The sequence below is a fragment of the Ctenopharyngodon idella genome, chromosome 18 (assembly GCF_019924925.1).
Source record: "Ctenopharyngodon idella isolate HZGC_01 chromosome 18, HZGC01, whole genome shotgun sequence".
Classification (NCBI taxonomy): Eukaryota; Metazoa; Chordata; class Actinopteri; order Cypriniformes; family Xenocyprididae; genus Ctenopharyngodon; species Ctenopharyngodon idella.
In genome coordinates, this window is record NC_067237.1 from 27,453,858 (window position 1) to 27,474,740 (window position 20,883).

The 20,883-nt window shown below is 37.1% G+C and overlaps 1 protein-coding gene across 2 annotated transcripts in view; it reads right to left on the reverse strand.

The window, feature by feature from the left end:
* Positions 1-20,426, reverse strand: part of LOC127500195 (protein arginine N-methyltransferase 8-B) — a 32,434-nt gene extending 12,008 nt beyond the window's left edge. Inside the window, exons 1-6 of one of the 2 annotated variants that reach the window (XM_051871154.1) lie at positions 19,894-20,426; positions 8,823-9,062; positions 7,552-7,707; positions 1,785-1,848; positions 520-662; positions 329-416 (exon numbers count right to left, since the gene is read on the reverse strand). In XM_051871154.1, coding sequence (XP_051727114.1) covers positions 329-416; positions 520-662; positions 1,785-1,848; positions 7,552-7,707; positions 8,823-9,062; positions 19,894-19,932 — 730 coding nt within the window. In that variant the 5' untranslated portion in view covers positions 19,933-20,426. Of the gene's footprint in view, positions 1-328; positions 417-519; positions 663-1,784; positions 1,849-7,551; positions 7,708-8,822; positions 9,063-19,623 lie in introns of both variants that reach the window. The other variant, XM_051871153.1, reaches the window with a different exon arrangement.
* Positions 20,427-20,883: the final 457 nt, after the last annotated feature.

Genomic DNA, 20,883 nt, shown 5'->3' on the forward strand with positions numbered 1-20,883 from the left:
ATCCTCCGCCATGGTCTTGTCAGTCATCTCACATGATAAGTGAGTACTGATTCTGCTGCACTGTGCTGCAACTCTGCAGCTAGTGCTGCATATGGAGCAGAGCAGAAATTTTCATTTTATAATTGTAGCATAATGTACATTGTCCAACTGAACTTAATGGTTTTTATTTCTATAAAAAAAAAGCAACACAATAGAGGTAGTGTTGCGGTGGGTAATGATTACGAGTAATGTAATCGGTGGAACACAATCGAACACTGTGTAACACCATTAACAGACTACCGCAGCAAGCCTAGTGTGTGTGTATGTGTGTGTGTGTATTAGGACTTACAGTGAATCTTAAAGTCCTTGTACTGCCTGTCTTCAATGGCCACCACATATAGAGCAGCCCTGTCTGGGAACATTAGACCTCCTGGTTTCTAAAGATGAAGAGCAGAGAGTGTATGTTCACTCTAGAGACATTGGCTGTACCCACACACACAATATACTTCCTGTACTACACACACACACATAAACACTGACCAGCCACTTATCTCTGGCGTAGATGACTGTATTCAGCATGGACTCATAAAAAAGGCAGTAGCCCATCCACTCCGAGATGATAATGTCCACCTGATCTACCGGCAGCTCCGTCTCTTCCACTTTCCCTTTAAAGATGGTTATAACTGGAACACACAGACAAATAAGGCCATGGAGACGCTTGACAGATCCTTCTACTCTTTGAATTTTTAAGGCCAGTTAAAAGATATGGGTCAAAATGTGTGTGTGTGTGTGTCTGTGTGTGTGTGTGTTTGTGTGTGTGTGAGAGAGAGAGAGACTCCAGCTGAAAATGCAAAACATCAGCTTTTGTTAAACTTCCATGAAGAGATACTGCAGTACAAGCTAAATGAAAGAGCCATAACCTGTTAGCAATGTGTTGTTTTCTTGCTAACCGTAGGCTAACTGAAAAGAATCGCTTTGGGTTTAGGATAGGATTCTATTTGTAATATTTGGTAACACTTTCATTTAAGGTGACATAGTTACATGTTACTAAATGTACTTACTATAGTAATAACAGTAAATTATGCATAATTACATGTAACCCTAACCGTAACTCTATAGCAAGTACATGTACTTAATTAATATTACTCAGTACTCATCTGAGTAAGTACAATCTAACTACATCACCTTAAAGTGTAACCTAATATTTTTAACAAATGTAGCATTTAATTTAAAAGTCAAAGAATCCTGAAAAAAGTATCACAGTTTCTAAAAAAAAATAGTAAGCAGCACAACTGTTTTCAACTGTGATTAAATCCGAAAAGTTGTATTAAACTATATATTAAAATAGAAAAGTTAGTTTTCAAATAGTAATAATATATATACAATAGTACTGTTTTTACTGTATTTTTTCCATGGCGATGAGCATAAGAGGCTTCTTTTAAAAACATAAAAAATCTTACCAACCCCAAACTTTTGAAAAGTAGTTTTTGCTGGAAAATGATTTAAAAAAAAAAAATACTGATTAACATGTCTTTTTGTGAAGACAGTGTCCTTTATATTCATTTTATCATTGACAAAGCAGAATATTTGCAATTTAAATTCTCTCTTAATATTCAGATTACTGCAGAGGTTTTAAATTATGTATATTTAGGAGGCTGAATAGAAGAAAGCTCGACAACCACTCTTTATCCTATCAGTGTCTCATCCTATTTGTCATTCTGCTTTTCTCACACACCCACACAAGCCAGCCAACTACACAGCAAACACACCGAAACACACAGCAAACACACATCGAATGTGCTTACCACTGTCCAGATGATTGGCCTTGATGATTTTCTCAGAGTATTCTGATATACTTGAGCATTCAATCTGAGGAATGAAGAACACAGAACAATGTAAAAATGTAAACTTACAGTGGTTATTCCTTGTTGTCTTGTGCTTCTTAGACACCAGCACTGAAATTCATGGTTGGTTAGGTGCTGGTTTAACTAATAGACAGCATTTTACCTTCTCTATCCTTATATCCTCTTTCAGAAAAGCCACAGCCTTATAGAAGCACTGTGATTTGCTTAATGTTAAAATACTTGATTCCTATTGTGATTGGCTCATAATTATTACTAAGCCAACTTAGAAAAGTATAATTTCTAAAATTGCATAAAAAACGTGTGTGCTCAATAGAGTCAGATCATTTTTTTTTATCCCATAAGAAGACATGCGCATAAGCGATGGAAACACAATAAATCCCTTGATGCGAAAAAAAAAAAAAAAAAAAAACTTGCATGACTTTGCCTCAAAAGAGGATGTGATTGGATAACTGGACTAACCAGCGGATCAGTTTCATTGCACAGCATCTTAAATGTTATTTTAGTTATTCTGAAATGCCTGAGCCAAAGTCTGTCATCAAAATGATTTGATATAATGACCTCCCAGAACTGTCTCACATGATTGCATTAAGGTACATTACATATCTTTTTTTCTTTGGCTTTTAATACAATTTGATGTTTTTATGTTTAGCAATTTTTTGATGAATAGATAGTTAAAAAGAACAGCATTTATTTGAAATAAAAATCTTTTGTTTATAAAAGTCTTTACTGTCACTTTTGATTAATTTAATGCACCCTTGCGGAGTAAAAGTACTGTCTTTCCAAAACAGGCCGTGTCCTTCCCCTTACAGTCTCTCAACATAGAGAGCTTGATGATTCTTGCAACTTGCAGACCTGCCTATTAGACATGTTCCTCTGATCAGCCCCCAGCCACCTAAAGAGCATTATTTAGCATTTACAAACAGTCCAGATTCCTGTCCCGCTGTCAGACAGAAATATATTCAAACAAGCACACACAGTAACGGGGCTGTCAGTGGCCTGAGGCTAAAGGGAAGAGGAGAGATTAAGTAGGAAGCTGCCAGCAGTATAAGTGAGAGGTTCATTCCTGACAGCACAGATCCTTCTGCCTCATGACGTCCCTTTTGTTTTCCCAGCAACCGTTAGTGTCCATAGCCATCGCTGTCAACTTAAGTATTGCACGTGGAGTCAGTCAGCATCGCTTCAACTGACAAACCCTCAGAACCCTCACTTTCTCCTACATTGCAGCCCCACCTGTTTCTGGAAAAGTTTCACGTACTGCAGTGGGTCAGCAGCCTTGAGTTTAAAAGTAATCAGAGAAGCCCATAACACAGTCAGCACATTTCCACTCTCAGAAGAAAAGCTCTTGATGTGCATGATCAAGACGAGAGGAAAGTGCCTGGACTTGAGCTGCAGTAAACAGAGATCAAGGGCAAAACTTTGCAAACATGACAAGTTTAAATATTAAAGATGATTTTATCTGATGATTTTGTTTTCATTCACAGTTTGGGTGAATGACTATTACTACTAGCATGCTTTAGATGTTTATTTGGAAGTATTTTGCTAAGCATTAATGGATTTTTCCTGGTTCATTGCATGACTGCAGAATTGTATGTTAACATGAGAAGATAGCTTAAGTTAACCAATATCCTCCTGTTATGACAAAGTTAAGCTAATAAACCCATGGCATAACATGTACGGACATAAGAAAGGGACTGTTTCCAATGAAATCATGCTGGTAACACATAACCAGGAGTTCATCTGCCTAAAACAGCAGTTAAAAACTGGTAAAAGGATGATTTAGAAAACTTTACTTTATGTATTTTTGACATTTATAATAAACATTTATTATATTGCTTATTATAAAACAGTTAGTTCCTGTCCTTGATTCTGATTGGTCAATAGCTGTGTTTTATTCACGATAAGCAACATAAACTGTTTGTTCTCAATTGATATTGTTCATTGAAGCTTACTGTATTATGTAGAAGAGTATTGTGAGAAAGAGATCCATTATTACCTGCATTCAGATTTAGCATTTTCCTTCAGGTCAGTCCTATGTTCATAATAAAAAATCTGTTTAAATGATGTATTATCTTGTCCTTTTAACAGTTAAGGGGTTTTCCCATGACTGACAGCACTAGTCAAAGCATTTGTCAGTTGCGTCTTGTTCCGTGTTCACAACAATTAGATCTTTTCAATGTAAAAGTCTTTGCTACTGACTGACTCACTCATAAAGACAATCTTTGCCACCATCTAACGTTGCTGTTCACGGTCAGGGATTATTTTTTCCGGCGGAAGGAAGGCTTTAATATTTGTATTATGTGCTAACCGTTTTATAAAAGCAATAAGGTACTCAAGGCTAGTGCTGTATCGTGCATAAGTCATGGCTGAAGAGCATTGTTAGCCCCTTCAGCCGTGACTTATTCACGATACAGCACAGCCTCGAGTACCTTATTGCTTACTTAATAAATGTTCAGCTTTTGATTATTATTGCTGATTCTAGTAATTATGTGTCTGATTTTTAATTCCCAAACTATTTTGGGTTCATTTTAAGCCAGCCATATAGTAATTCTTAAAAAATAGCTGGGTTAAATAAAACTGCCCAGCACGTTGGTCAAATATTTAACCCAACCGCTGGGTTAAAACAACCCAAACGCTGGGTTAAAACAATCCAAACGCTGGGTTTGTCCATTTTCAACCCAACTTTTTTTTTGCATTTTTTAGAGTGTAAAGTTAGAGATTTGTTCTTCAGGTGTGTAACTCATTCTGCTTCATTTGAGCTGTGGACATGTATGATTTTTGCCTGGCAGATGGTAAAATGAGCGAAAGAATTAAAAAAACTTCAAATTAAACAGGAACAAGAATAATATATTCACCTTATTTTTCAATGAGGAAGTAAGGCATTTCCTGTGAATGTGCGAGACTTTTGATTCATTAGCCACTATATGGTAAAAAGCAAGAAGAAGAACAGAGTGCAGTGAAATGTAAAACTATTTGCGCTATGAAACAGTGTGTTTATGATTATGATAATACATTTAAATGATATGAATCAGCTACAAAATCCAGCTGACACCAAAAGCAAAAATGGCTAAAAATCGCCATAGCTGCTCTTACATTGAAAATAAGGTGGATATAAATATCAGAATGCCATGCAGAATACCCTAGTATTGTGGCAGCCAATTTTGCATGCAAGTACCAGAAAATGTAAAAATCTAATTTATATTCTGCATTGAGCAAGTGTTTTTCGTTTGCGATGAGCACTATAACATAGACACTGAGGAGAGTTTGTGCTCTCTGGCATTTAAATATGATGAAGCCATTCAGAGAATTGTTCATTATCACAGTGCAACTGGATAAGAGCAGCGAGGTGCAAATTACATCAGCTCAATTACAGCAGAGACCGTGACTCAGACAGACACCAACACATGGCTAGGCTTTCCAAAGTAGTTCTGTACTCTGAAAACTGAGAAAAGCTCTTGAACATTCTATCCCAAGAGGATGGCGGGAAACATAAAATTAAGTTTTTCTTTCTGTTCATACTCTAACTTGGCTTAACAAGCTCTGGCTTTAGTTGTCAAAGAGAAAGTGCAAAACAAGCACCACATGGTTAATGTGGCCCTTCTGACCTTTACAGCTTTCTTTGGTCTGCCTTTTTCTCAGATTCATCCAAAGAGCCAATTACCACAGCCTCACAATGTAGTGTGTTAGAGCCTGATATATCAGCATGGCCAGTAAAGGCTGCCCACTAAAAACCTTCACTAACCACTGGGGAGGAATGCATTAAGGGGGAGAGGTCTGAAATGGACAGGTCAGGAAGCGAGAAAGCGAAATGGAATGAAATCGGGGAATTGCAAGACAGAAAAACAGAAGGGGTCCCTTATAATAAAAAAAAGTACTATGGTGGTGTCATGGTATACAGTAGTGATGGTATCACATGGATCACGATCTGATTGTACTTTGATTATATATATCAAGTCAAGTCACATATACATATATTTATATAGCGCTTTATACCATACATATTGCGTCAATGCAGCTTCACATTAATAAACAGGAAAATATGTGTTAATGTTGTAAAATTCATCAATTATGAAACCAACTGAATTTCAGTTGTAAAGCAGATCTACAGAAGATAGTAGTGATATTATTCAGCTCAATTTAGTTCAATGTTGTTTTTGATTCAGCTCAGTAACTCTGTTGCAAAGTTAAATTATGAAACACGTTACATTCAGCTATAAGCAGCTCTACAGAAGACAACACTACCATTATTCAGCTCAAGTCAGTTCAATGTTGATTCAATTCAATTCAATAACAGTGTCTATATACAGTCAAACCAAAATTATTCAAACATTTTTTATATTTTTGATATATTTTTACTAGTGAGTGCAGGACACTATAGTTCATTTATGTAAGTGAGGATAAAAAAATAAAGTAAATTAAATTAAGTGTAATCTGACATAATTAAGATATTTTTTTTCTGACACAGTTTAACTCTGAGATCTTGTCATATTTTATTACCCTTTTTTTTAAACTATAGTGAATAAACTGTAATAATGAATGAAATGTTCAAGGTGTCTGAATAAATTTTGGTTTGACTGTATATATATATATATATATATGCAGCCATTCCTCTTCCTGAACAGTGGCCAGGGGGTGGAAGAAAATGTTTTCTGATTTGCTCCTCCAAAATACCCCAAATAAGTGGCTGTACTCCAAAATTCTGTCACAAGTCTTGCTGTATACGCCTTCTGGTGCATTATTATCCTGATACACTACACCACCTTCAGGATACAATGTTTGAACCATTAGGTACACATGGTCCACCAGAATGGTTCGCTAGTCCTTGGCAGTGATGCGCCCATCAAGCACAGTAGGGAATGCTGTGATATTGTAGCCCAAATTATCACTGATACACCCCCGCGCTTGGATGTGGTTCGTCCTATGGAGTGGTATGCCGACATTAGCCTGGATACCAGAGCTCTCCATACACCATAAAGACTTGCTGTACTGGTCACAGGTGAGCCAGTGAGACGCGCACCAACAATTTGTCCTCTTTTGAGCTCTGATATGTCTCCCATTATGTTGTGTGGATTGCAATATTTTATGTACAGCTGTGTTATTGCTCTGCTAATTCAACCTTCACACTCTGCTCTTACTGATATATATATATATATATATATATATATATTATATAAATTATTTATATATATTATATAAATTTTTAAAATGTCATTCAATAGTGTTATTAAATTATTAATATTTTTAAAGCCAAATTGAAGCTGTAATTGAACTATTGATACTGATTTTTATTGTAAAGCTGCTTTGAAGCAAGTACTTTAAGTATGGTATAAATATTGCTATATAAATAAAATATTGGGTGATATATAATAAATATTGAATGATTAATGAATGATAAGGTGTATATACACGTATATTTGAGTTAAAATTCAATCATTTTAAATAAACGATTCATTAGTTTGTTATGGCCTTTAAACAGACTATTTTTTTTTTGTTTTGAACTGGTTTGAACTTTATGATCCTTACTATGAAATAAGTAGGTGGTAATATGACATCATATTTCCCTACAAAAGAGGATTATTCGCTTACACCTTCAAAAGCTCTTGGTGCGACTGCCACACATGATGCTATTTTGGGCTCTGTGGATCGTTCCAGCAGGGTAGGAGGCTACAGGCTCATGCGGTTTTAGGCATAAGGAGGGCCGCCCTCTTACCCCATACACGTGCTTGGCTCCGGCCTTGGCAGCAAACATGGAGAGGATGCCAGTACCACTCCCCACGTCCAGCACGATCTTGTCCTTGAAGATGTGTTTGTTATGGTACATGGAGTTCCTGTATGTCAACGTCCTCACTTCATCCTTTAGCATTTCCTGTACATCGATGCATGCACAAAAAACTTTACTGTTTTGTAACATGATTGTTTTCCAAATCTTGGTGAGCTGTCTACCTAGACAACGTTTCTGTAACAGAAAAGTACCATGGTTGTTTGGTCACGATACCATGGTTTATTGTACTTTTGAGTGCCATTTAATTACAATGGTATATTGATTTGGTAATCACACAGAACAGCATGTTTTTGATAGGTCTTTTTTGTGAAGGGTATCTAAAATGCTGTTTAGGTAGGCAGCTCATTTTGTATTGAAACACAGCCTCCTATATCATACTAAATGAGTCATAAAAGTCTGATGTATCAAATATGTTACTCAACAAAAAACACATGCAAACTTTATGTATATTTTGTCTGAAAATTCAATAAACTGTTCCATTTAAAAAAAAAAAAAAAAGATTTTTCTTTCGTATTTTATGACTTATTTTTTGATCATTTCATATTTCAGGATTTACAGGGTTAATAAAGCAATGTGGTAATTAAATCTAATCAATAAAAATTCCATACAGTATAGTATGCTTATAGATAGGTGGCGCTTTTGGGAATTATGCCTACACTAAGAAAGCATCATGGTATTGTCTTGGTTTTTTGGACATGATTTTTTTTAGTACTTATAAATATGGTATATTAATACAGTAATCATTCTCTACCAAGGTTATCATTAGCATTATTGTACAAACATAAAATAAGACGTGAATCTCTGACAACCTGTGAGAACATAAAAAACTTGCTGTCACCATTACAGCATGTCTCCTCAGATCTATGCAGCTTTTTTGGTGTACGCCTCTGTCACATTTAGATGAGAGAAGGGAAAAAAGATCTGACCTATATACTAAAAATGAGTCTGAACAAAATTAATCTTGCAGGTCTCGCCTGAACCTCCCGTTCTCTGTGCTCTCTCATCCTATAATTCAATGACACCCCCTCCCCGTCTCTCTCTCCTGCTCCATTTCTCTGCATACTCTGCATTATATATAACTCCCAGCATAAATCAAGATGACTGATGTTGATTACCATGAGTACTTGTATCCTACAGTACATCGTATGTCTCAGCATCTATGTTAAATGCCAGCATCCGCTGCTCTGATGTGCTCATACCTCATGAATGCCGAAGTGGGCATACGAGTCAAAATAGTAATCCCTGGAGGTCATCTCCTCGGGGTTGAGGAACTTGGCCATCTTTCCTCTGCCGGCGCAGTTGGGTAAGTTGGCTGAGTGAGGGGTGTGAGGCGCATGGGACGGGTGCGTGGGCCGCTGAGCATGATGGACCGATGACACTGGTTTGGGAAGAGGAGAAGGCTGGACCGACTGGGATGGGGCGGCACTCAGGGGCTGTTGCTAAAAGGGACAAAGGGGGATTCAACAGGTGAATCTGACTGAGAAATGTCTGGCTCAAAAAAAAAAAAGAAAAAAAAAAAGGAGAAACTCTCTTCATGGTAATGTGAAAAAATAATGATATACATTGGCACCAAAACTTATTTTGACACTTAAACCATCCTTAAAAATGTTTTAACGTTGAATTATATAACAAATTATCTAACTAAGAGATACAGGCACATAATGCAAAAAGAAAAAAAAAGTAAAATGATAAAACGTCATTATCAAACGTCAAATGTCATTAATTACTCACCCTCATGCCATTCCAAACCCGTAAGACTTTGCTCATTTTCGGAACACAAATGAAGATATTTTTAATAAAATCTAAGCGATTTCTGTCTCTCCATTGACAGCTATGCAAATACTTTGACGCTTCAAAAAGTTCATAAAAAGACTATGAAACTAATCCATATGAATTGAGGGGTTTAGTCCAAATTTGGAAGCTTTATACGCTGAACAGATTTAATTTAGGCTTTTATTCACATATAAACATTCATCAACGCACACATCAGTTATGGTAAACGGAAACTCAAGCATGTTTGCTTGACACGTGCGAGAACCAATGAGGTTCATTCTCTAACGTCCTTTTTATTTTGCATATGCCATTTGTTTTGATGTTTCTATTGCAATAACATTCAGATATTTGTTCAGAAAAGCATCTTAATACTTCTTGGAGTGACTGTATTATTTAAATTGAATGTCTTTATAGATTATTCGTTACATATGTTACATTTTTATTTTAATTATTTTAATTGACAAATTTGTAATGTTTTAATAAATGTATTTTGATAAATAACACGAATTATGATGTTCTTTAAGCCCGGAACACACCAAGCCACCATCGGCTGAAGTTGGTCCTCGTCGGCTTTTTTTCGGCCGATTTGAAATGTTGAATCGGCGTCGGAGCTCGTCGGTCAGTCGGGCCATCTGATCATTCTAATTGGCTGTTCAGCTACTGCCACCTGCTGGTACGGAAAGGCAGTTCTTCTTACGCAGGCGCAGAACGGACGTGCTACTTGGCTGTCGGGTGTCGATCGTCGGTTTGGTGTGTCAGGGCAACTTCGAACCCAGACGCTGCCGACGTGAGCCAACCCCTCAGTCTGCTTTCGTCGCCACTAGTTTGTCGGCGTCGGCTTGGTGTGTTCCGGGCTTTAGGGATGAGCTTAAATAAAGTCACAATGCAAAAACAAATCATAATGGTCCTAAATCAGGCTTTTAATTATTTTATTTCTGCATCAAACACAGAAGAATGATGAACTGCACACCAGCACAAAACTTCAACACGACAATAAATAAAAGATAAGTGAGGGTTTAAATACACAGTGGCTGATGAGGAACAGTTGAGACACTAATCAGTGAAACAATGAATCACTATGACAACCAAGGAAACATAAACTAAACAGGAAAAGGGAAACTAGGCAGAACAGAAAGAACTTCAGACTAAGAGTCCCAACTCACACAGACCAAAACAGTGACAGTTTTGTTTTGGGGGTGAAATATGACCTTAACATTTATTGGGGAGATTACCCAAACTGTGACAGGTTAATGTGGTATTAATGATCCTTCAAAAAGCGAAATGAACAGTAACACTGCATTCAGTGCTATTTAAAAATGGTCACATGTCAGGACAGGAGAGCCTTTCCAAGAATGTCTAGCATTTATCTGTCACATTTCCGAGACCTGGCAGAGGTGGTTTGTGCCTTAAGAGCAAAGGGAGCGCAGGACAGTTAAATTGCCGTTGAAAGGATTTAAGACAAGTTTTACATATGGTGAGCCTGTCAGACTCTGATTAGCGCTTCTACGTCCTGCAGAGAAGCTTGGCCCTTCCTCAACCTGGCAGAGGAAATACTAATGAACCATCATCCCACATACAGTAAACAGGCCATTTGAGCCACTGGAAGCTTTGACACACACATAAAACACAGATTCTCTTTAGAATATATATAGACATATATAATTTTCAATATATTTTATATTAATTTATGTATTTATTATATAATTTAATATAATAAAAAACATTATTAAACCAAATATAACATTTTAATATTTAAATATTAATCAAATTATAAAGTGTTACTAAGAAAATCCAGCTGTTTTATTTAATTAGTGGTCCTGATCCATAAGGAGTTGGTGGCCCCTGGCTCTGTAAACTTTGAAACCCCCTGATCTACAACACTTTTGCACTTTAAAGAAGCACAAAACTCTTAATGTTTAGAGCTAATATCCTACATATCTCATATACTGGTTTGCTATTTTGTGATACAGTGCTTCCCACAGGTTTGAAATATACTTGTGGTGGTAGCCAGGTGAAAAATCCTCCTATTACCCACGACACAGAAATGATCTACTGCATGTGACAAACAAATAATTTGTGATTTTTAACAGTATTTTTATTTATCGAAATTAATTTTAATTACATAGCATACTGTTACATTTAATTACATACTAATATTATGTATTATTATACATTGTAAATTATGCAAAATTACAGCATTTAAATGGTTCTCCTTTTCATATGTTCTCCTTGCTATGTCATATAGTGTCTCTCTCAGTGAATGGGACACAGATTTTACTAGTAAAATTTATATAATGAATATGTATCAAATAATGTTCTTAGTCTTTTCTTCCTGTTACTATGAATTAAATGGAAATCAAATTAAATACAATTTATTGTGTAACCAAAATACCAATAATGTGCAGAAGAAGAAGAAAAAAAACTTGGTAAGTAACTTGGTAAAGCTTGTGAGTTTTAATTATAAACAAGCCCCAAATATACCGGGACTCTTATTTTGAAATGTCTACACAATTGCGGGCTGATCATTCATATTCTTACAATCGTCTAAAACATATTATATAAAGGCCATAAAGTTGACATTGTCATAATTCATCAACTTGAGTTCATAAGCAATCGCTTAGCATAAATGTGCGCTATTGATTGACTGAGAATCAATTTGAAGCAGTCTGAAGCGCTGTTGCGCGAGCCTGTAAAACGCACAACAGCGCCGCCTTGTGACTTTGCAACATGCAGCGCTCTTTGTGAAATACCCACCGCATCTCTGCGGCGCCCGTGGGAATGTCAGCGGGAGTAAACATTTCTGACGCACACGTAACGAGCAAGTACGAAACGCGTAGGGCCAGGGGAGATTTTCCACTAGTTAATCGTTCGCATATGGTTTCATTATCTCGGGCGGATACAAAAGTATACGAGGATAAAAATAATAAAAGCATAAATGTGTCTTCAAATATACTTGGGCGGCAGTTAATATACCTGGGCGGCCCGCCCAAGTAAAGTCTATGTGTGGGAAGCACTGTGTGATAGTAAAGATATGTGCATGTCTTTGTAGCATAAGTGTGTTATGTGTGTGTGCAGCCTTTCAGCTCAGGGGATTTAAAATAATGAGTGTCAGCAGAGGGGAAGAGCAGCTGTATCAAGAGGCATAAAGGTGTTCGGATTGCATCTATTAGAAAGACGGGAGGGGGGGAACACATGTCCTTGCCCCTCCAGTCAGCTAACAAATCTCATTTCACATTCTATTTTTAACCTCAACAAATGGCACATTTCGGCAGCGTTCCACCTTTCAACCATGCTCTTGAGAACTCTAATAGTTTTTTCGTGACATAACTGGATTGATGTGTGTAAGGGGGAAATAGGTGCTCTTGGGATCCTTTCACAAACAGAAGTGCTATAGCTTTTCTCTGGTGTTAGTTTATGACAGGGAACAACCTAAGAGTTTAAGAGTTGTTTTGCATTGCATATCTAAATCATTAATGTGTTCAGAACAGCTCTTATGAATTTTGCAGATTTATGGGCAGCCCTCTCTGCTTTGGATGGGCATCGTGTAAAAAAAGTTGCAACTGCCAGTGTGCATTTCAGAGCTAAGTGGTGTATTCTCAAGGAAGAACCACAACTGTAAGCTTTATACTTTTGAAACCCACTGCGGACCTTGAAGAGCACAACAATTGAAAGGCTCTATTGAAAGGCTGTAAAACCTCTCAAATGACTGCATTCAAGTTTATAGCCATTCAAGAACATTGAGATGCAGATATTGTCAATTACTTAAAGAGATACACTTTAAGAAATGTTTCAAAAAGGTGTTTTTGCAGCAAAAACTGCAAACTTACTTACTCTTACTCTTATAAAGAACCTTTTGTGCAATGGAAAGATTCCATGGATGTTAACCCTTTATGACCGTGTCTCTCTTTAAGAGCCAATAAAAATTGAAACCAAGTAAGTAGCACAATAATTCTTTTTGCATACAAAATCAGAGACTTTACACATTCAGATCATGCCTCCAACATGCTCCTGTTGCGTTGTTTTCACCCTCTATGAGTCTGCACAAATTGAGTTTACAACAAAAACAACCACAGGCGCTAACTAAAAACAAATATGTAGATTTTACGTGGCGTTTTTGCTCATAACTTAATGAAAAATGCACAGATCATAGATCATACACAACATTGATTAAAATGAGCCCAAAAACAACATAATCTGTTGGGTCGATCACAAGATATTACTCACTGATTGATGTAACATATTTGGCTAAAAACATGTCTCTATTTTTTGAAAAACCTACTTTTGCAAACTAGTCCTAGGTTTTTGACCCGATCGGAACCAAACCAGTGCAGCAAGATTCTCTGGAGTCTGATTGTCAAAAAAAGTTATCAAAAAAAGTTGAAATTCCAACTCACGGTTCCTAAGGGCTGCCAAAAAGTTCAAAGTGGGTGGAGCCATTTTTACTAAAATGGCTATAAGTCGTGAACGGAATGAGATATTTTCACTAAACTCAGCACACCTATGTAAGAGCTCGTTCTGTGGTCGCGTGAAAAAGGACACAGCGACTGGCCACTTGGTGGTGCTATAACAGGAAAAAAAACATGAAAATGGCTATAAGTACTTCACCGTTAGTCCGATTGACTTGAAAATTGGCATGCAGTGTCTTCGTCCGACGTGCCATGACTGTCTGAGGACATTGACGCATCTCGAAAAACATGTCCGCCATCGGCCACTGAAGCTGATCGGAACGAAACTCACTGGGCATGTTTGACTCGTAGCCCTAGAGGCCTGTGAGAAATTCAAAAGAAATCAGGCCACCAGGGGGCGCCTTCGTGTTTCTCACTTGTGTAACGGATCATGTATCGCGCGATTTTTCGTGCACACCCACGACATTCGTACCACATGGTAGAATTCCTCATTCTGAGCAACTTTTTCTCTAGGACCGCCGCTGTCCACTGGATCATTTGTTAAAAATTGGAGATTATTTCAAAAACCGACTTTGGCGAATTAGTAACTGTTAAAAATTTTATAAACCACAAATTTCCTTATGGTAAATTGCCTGTATTGGCTGTAAATGGTCTTTTCCATCTATGATTAAGATGCGGGCTTGCTAATTAAAACATTATACCTTTTTACACATGTGCTTAAAGGCCTTAAAATGCTTGAACCCCGATAACTGCTGCTCGCAGCTATATTTCTTTTTTGTCTGTTCAGTAAAAGTTAATGAGGTCCAATGTTGTTTTGATCCCATTTGGCTTTCATTGTGTGGACAAAAACATTCTTCAAAATATCTTCTTTTATGTTCTGTAGTATAAAAAAGTCATACAAGTTTGGAATAACATGAAGGTGAGAAAATGATGACAGAATTATCGTATTTTAGTGAACTTTTCTTTTAAAAGCCTAGTTAACTTACACTAAACTCACACCACTTCCATCTACTCTCTGTGGAACCCTATTTGACAGACTAACAGCCCTAGTGCAGAGCAGTCTTCAGCGTCTGCTATTTTGGGAGAGGTTTCAGAGGTCAGGCAGCATCTATCAGAAGGTTTTAAAGATCCCTTGACATTATATGGTGGCCTACTGCTGCGCTGAACTTTGCGAGGAACTTTTAACAACAGCTTCCTTTTATACGCCCCTTTTCTTCATCCTTTAAAGAACATGGATTAGATTTCATGCTTCCATGACTATGTCAATACATTCCAGCTGGCTAATCCCTCATTGAGGATTGCATTAAGTTTAAGGGCACTAATGAAACTGGAATTCATCAAAGAGTTTTGCTTAATGGCAGCACTAGAAAACTCAGTAACTGTAATGTGTAGATGAACATGCACGAATCTGATTCTGAATAGAGTCAAAGTTCTTTTTATAAACAAGGAGATAACTCAAGAGAAAAAAAACAAGGAAACTACATTAACATAAACAAGACTGAACAAAGAACTGAGAGGAACTTAGGGCTTAAATACACAAAGTGAGGTAATCAACTGGAGCAGAAACAGGTGAGTGATAAATCAGAAACCATGGAAACTAATAACCAGAACACAGACAAAACAGGAACAGGGAAAACTAAACTAGGGCTGAAATAAGACATTGTAAATTAGTCAATTTGTGTGGAATTTGCATCGATTTATCAGGCTATTTATGTTCCCCAATGATGGTGGCTCCTAGTCATGCGGAAAATCAGCTGTTATTACAAAAATATCAAGCCCGATCTAAAGTGTGGAATTCTATGCAGAATGCTCTCTTACCTCAAAAGGACGAGACGGCAGCATAAATATTTGGACTATTACAGTGAAATTTCACACAGCACTAGAACATGGTTGTCTCATATTTTGTGCTTAATATGGCTGCGTTCATACAGCATTCTGCTTTTTACGAGCTGCCTTGGCTGCAAGGCATGCGGCTCAAACACATCTCTCTGCATCTGGTTACAAAGCATTTAACACTGTTGTTGGTTATTTAAAATATCTTACGGATGAACTCGCGCCTCGATTGGACTCGTTTTTTTAATCATGCTCTGTCAATCCTAGTAAAACTTCACGGTTTTATGGACACCGCCATGTTTGACACTGTTGCTATGGTTACAGCTATGGTTAGTTAGAATGCAGTTGTGACTTTAGCTGTTTGATCATATAATTGAATGAACAAAACATTTCAGGATTCACACTTGTAAGCAGTTGCTGCTTTAAATCCCAAAAAGTGACTGTGAATGCAGCGAGTAAACACCTTTCCTAATTAGGCCTAAACTGCAACCTTATCTTTTGGGATAAATAATATCATTAGGTAAAAGTTCATACATAGATTAGTAACAGTTATTATTTGTTGGTAAATTATTGGTTATTTTTTATCTGTAAATTAACAAAAGGATTAATACAACTATTTAGAAAAAAATCAACAGATTAACCAGGAAGAAAAAAAAAATTATTATTCAATGAATTGTTTAACCGAAAAAATAATCAATAGATTAATCGATTAAAAAAAAAAAAAAATTTCCAGCCCTAAACGAAACCAAAACACAATGAAACTAAACAGACTTAAACATAACCCTGACAGTAACCTTTTCATCCCATGATTGTAGTCCTGGGATTTATACCATGTGGATGATGACTCAGATGTTTAGCTTTCTGCCCTACTGTAAACGGGCTTCATTGACATTCGCTGCCCTCCACTAAAACTCTGGCTTCATGCCGTAATGGGACACTCAGGTAGAAGTGCTCACAAGAGTTGGCACAGGGCCAATTCCGATTTTAAGATGTCTTCCTCTATAACAACACAAAGTGATTTCAAAGCTTTGATATGATATTCCTGGGCTTGTAAAATCTCAGTATCTCAACAATAAGGTTTTGAGTCAATAATACAAGTCCAGATGAATAAATACTTGTTTTGGCTATCTATATTGTTTTCACAAAAGTCAGTCTGTCTTAAAGGGGACCTATTATGCCCTTTTTACAAGATGTAACATAATTCTCAGGTGTCCCCAGAATGTGTCTTTGAAGTTTTAGCTCAAAATACCCCACAGATCATTTATTACACCATGTTGTAAATGCACATTTTTGAGTGGAAAGAAAAACATGCTGTTTTCGTTCATGTATCATTAAATGCAAATGAGCTGCTGCTCCCTACCCCGCTTTCCAGAAGAGGGCGGAGCCTACAGCTTGTGCCTCGGATACTCTGCCAAAAACTAACAAAACCTCTACTTGGTTCTGATTATCATCTCCGTCGCGGCCGCGCTCACATGACATTGCAGTTTTTCATCATCATGAAAGTTATTATTTGGATGCGTTTTAAAGCCATAACAGTTTAAACTTCTGATATATGGTATATGGTTTCTGTCCTCCTGATATATGGTTTCTGTCCCCCTTTAAAAAAACGACCCCATAGGTCGTTTTTTCAAGCACCTAACTACGACCTATATTTACGTTTTAAAGTCATGCGCCCTCTAGCTGGCATAAAAATAATGATAGTGTCGTGTTACGTCTGTCGTCATGAAATGACGTATGACCGTCGTTACCATTCATTTGAATGCAATGTATGGACTTTTTACACGGTCCCTTACCCGCCATTTGTCCTAATTCCATTTAGCAAAACTCGTTTTTTTATTAATGACTACACCTACCCCAACCCTAAACCTACCCTTAGTGATTTATAATGCATAAACACTTTATGAGCACATGCATTCTCTGGGATCGAACCCACGATCACATATTGTTGTATATTGTAATGCAATTGAGCTACGCGAAATCCGAAATATGACACAGATAAAAGGGTACAATGCATTCAAATGAAAGTGTCCTGATGTTGATAGGGGCGCAACTTTAGTAAACGCTCTTATGGGTCGTATTTCAGGGAAGTGACAAACGACCTATATGGGCGTATTGGTTGGAGGACATTTTGGTCCTGTGAGTATTAAACTAAGTTCTCTTTCACTCTTATTGCACTTAAACTGTCAAATACACACAAGGTTATGTCAAAAACACACAAAGTTCACAAACACAGACGGCTATGTCTGTGAACGTAAACAGCAAGTAAAGAAATGTATATACTATATATGAAATATATGCTGTTAATATAAACCAAACAACAAAAGAAAAACAGAAAATCACTCACTGCTCTTGATTAAATAACTTTAGTAGCTTTACTAAGAATACAATTCTTACTTGAATGCTGCTGTTAAATGGTCTAGCAAGGAGATAAACATGGCGGACTGCATACAGCTCACTCGGGGGAGGAGCTAAGATAATAGGGCAGATTCCATCGCCATTCATGGGTTTCTCCCTACTCTTATGTAAGGGAAATCTGGAACTGCTCATTTGGAGAGACCGTTTATGTTTTATAGGGATTATAAAAAAGGAGTAGGTGGATTTTTACAATTATAGACTGGTTATTTACACACACTGTGGACAAATGTGTTCAAACACCTTCTGAAAGTGAATTTTGCTTAATAGGTCCCCTTTAAATAAGGGCATCAATAAGAATGCGACACTGGGTTACATTCAGGCAATGTTCAACTATACAATGAAGGACAATTTTAACCAAAAGCTATGTCAGGTTTGTGCAAGTTGTCACATTTACATATCAGGGCAAAATGTCATGTATGTTGTAATTTTATACAATAAATTACAATTTTCAGAACAGTTGTTTGATATTTTTGTGTTACCTTTTTCATTTATGTTGTTTCGTGACTATTGTTTAAGTCTACAAATATTTTAATATTGACATGATATGGAAGATGTGTGTGTGTGTGTGTGTGTGTGTTTTACTTAGGATTTTCACATTATTTAATCTGTGTATAATTAAGTTATTTCCCATTACTGCTGCTGCGCTCCTCGACGCAGGTGCAGCACCAAGGACAGCGACCAGACTCCGCAACCCGTGAACCAACGATCACAGAGCATTAGCAGCTTTGCTCAAGACACTAATTACGAATCAATCACTAATTAGTCATTTAGCTTACGCTTTATAAAAGTGTCTCACAGACAGTAGGCTTAGGCTAGCTATTACAGGAGCAGTCCCCCTGAAGCAGATTAAGTGTCTTTTTCAATGGGTCAACCTTTGCAGAATTTGAACAACTGTACAACCTGTCGGTTACCAGCCCAGATCTTTAACCATTTTATCCACCCAAAGTATCATTTAATTACGCAACCGTTCTCGAACAGACCAAATTTGTCTATTGTAACCGACTTCCCTAATATCGCTCGTGAGTGTTTACAAACGTGTCATGTATATTTAAATATTTTACATGAGTATTAATGGCGTTTTCAAATAATGTATCAATAACCATACAAGTTAGCGTAGGTTAAGGCGCAAAATAAACACTTGCGAACTTATGAGGTAACCATAGCAAAAAACATAAGGTAGGCAGCTGGAACGGTTTAGGGCCAATATTGACAAAAACGCAGTCAGTATTTGCCCTTTATTATAGGTTTACTTTTCACAAAACGTTAGTGTTTTCCTTAAAAGATTGATTTGAGATGACCTGTGAACTGTGCAAGGGATGGCAAAAAAAAAAAAAAAAAAAAAAAAAAAAAAAATCTTGCGCGAGAGAAACCTCAACCGATTGAGCCGCGAAAAGCTACATATAGAAGTTGGTTTAAACAAGCTGACAAGCTCAAAGTCATTATTTGCACACTGGAATAAAAACTCAAAACCTCAAACGCAGAGTTGCAAATTTTGATCTAAGGCTTCATAACTTAAACTGATAACAATACATTGAATGTCTCGTTATTTGATCTGTTAATCCTCGTCGCTTACCTCAGTGCTCTCCGTATCCGCCATTTTTCTCCTGAGGAGCAAACAGCGGGAGGAATGTTTAATTCCCATAAGAGCCAAAGAGATCTGCTCCGGATCGTGCGATAAATGTATGATAAAAAAAAACTCTTCAAAGTCTTTAGAAATCCTGTAGCCGTTTGCTTAATAACCTCAAACAAATCACAGAATAAATTCGAATCACGTTCCAGAAGATAAACGAGCCCTAAAACTTGTTGAAAGCCCTCCTGAATGCATAGTATAAAAGTTACCTACAGCAGTGGTTCCCAAAGGAGCGCATGGCGAACTCTCCATATCGTGGGAAAAATATTATGTTGCCTACTTATAAAAAGGCTCCCCATCGTTCCATGACTTGAGGAATATCAGCTGGTCAACAAAAGTGTTAATCATTCATGTCTCCATCCTTTGGATCTGGAATAAAGTCCCTAAGTAACCCTTTAAAGATATTATGGAGATCCCTCGTGTGAAAATCGCACTCTTTATTATAATAGGCTGTTTCAGTGAGGCATTTCTGCTGCTCTGAAATCGTTCGTCGATCACTGAAGAGATTCTCTCACGTATATAAAAGTGACTCAAAGACGTTGCTCCACGCTCCAAATCGGATCTTCGAAGATTTATGGTTCCTTTCAGAAAATAGCCAACGTTTAAAGTTCCTCTTATGAGATGCTGAAGGATCTTAAACGACAAATCAGTTGGATTCCTTTAAATGGAGCAGCGGGAGCCAATGAGATCTGTTTTCACCTCGCCTCCATCCTCTGACCGGCTGAATCAAATGTGATTCAGGAGCTGAGCAGGTCCCAGTGCTGCTGTAATACTGAAGCCCCCCCACACACGGTAAACTTAAATTAGTTGACACAAATAATGTACTTAAATTAGCGTTCTGGTTCTTTTTCTCTTGCACTTCATGTATGTATGTGTGTATGTATGTACTGTATGATTAAAAAGATTAGCACTTTCGAGACATATCATTAAAACGTTTACAATCACATAAGTTGGAATCTTTTATAAATATGTTATTACTTTATTATTTATTTTACATAGGTTACCCCAAGATTATTATTATATTATAAGGTGAAATGCATCCCCATATAAAAAAAAAAAGTGCCCCTTAATCAAATAGTGTCCTCAAATTTATATCATATCTCTCTTGTACCTTGGTAAAACTATAGCATATCATCTGAGACACCGCTGGGCTTGTCTTTGAATCTTGTTGCCCATGATGTTTAATGGAGCTCCTGGTTCAAA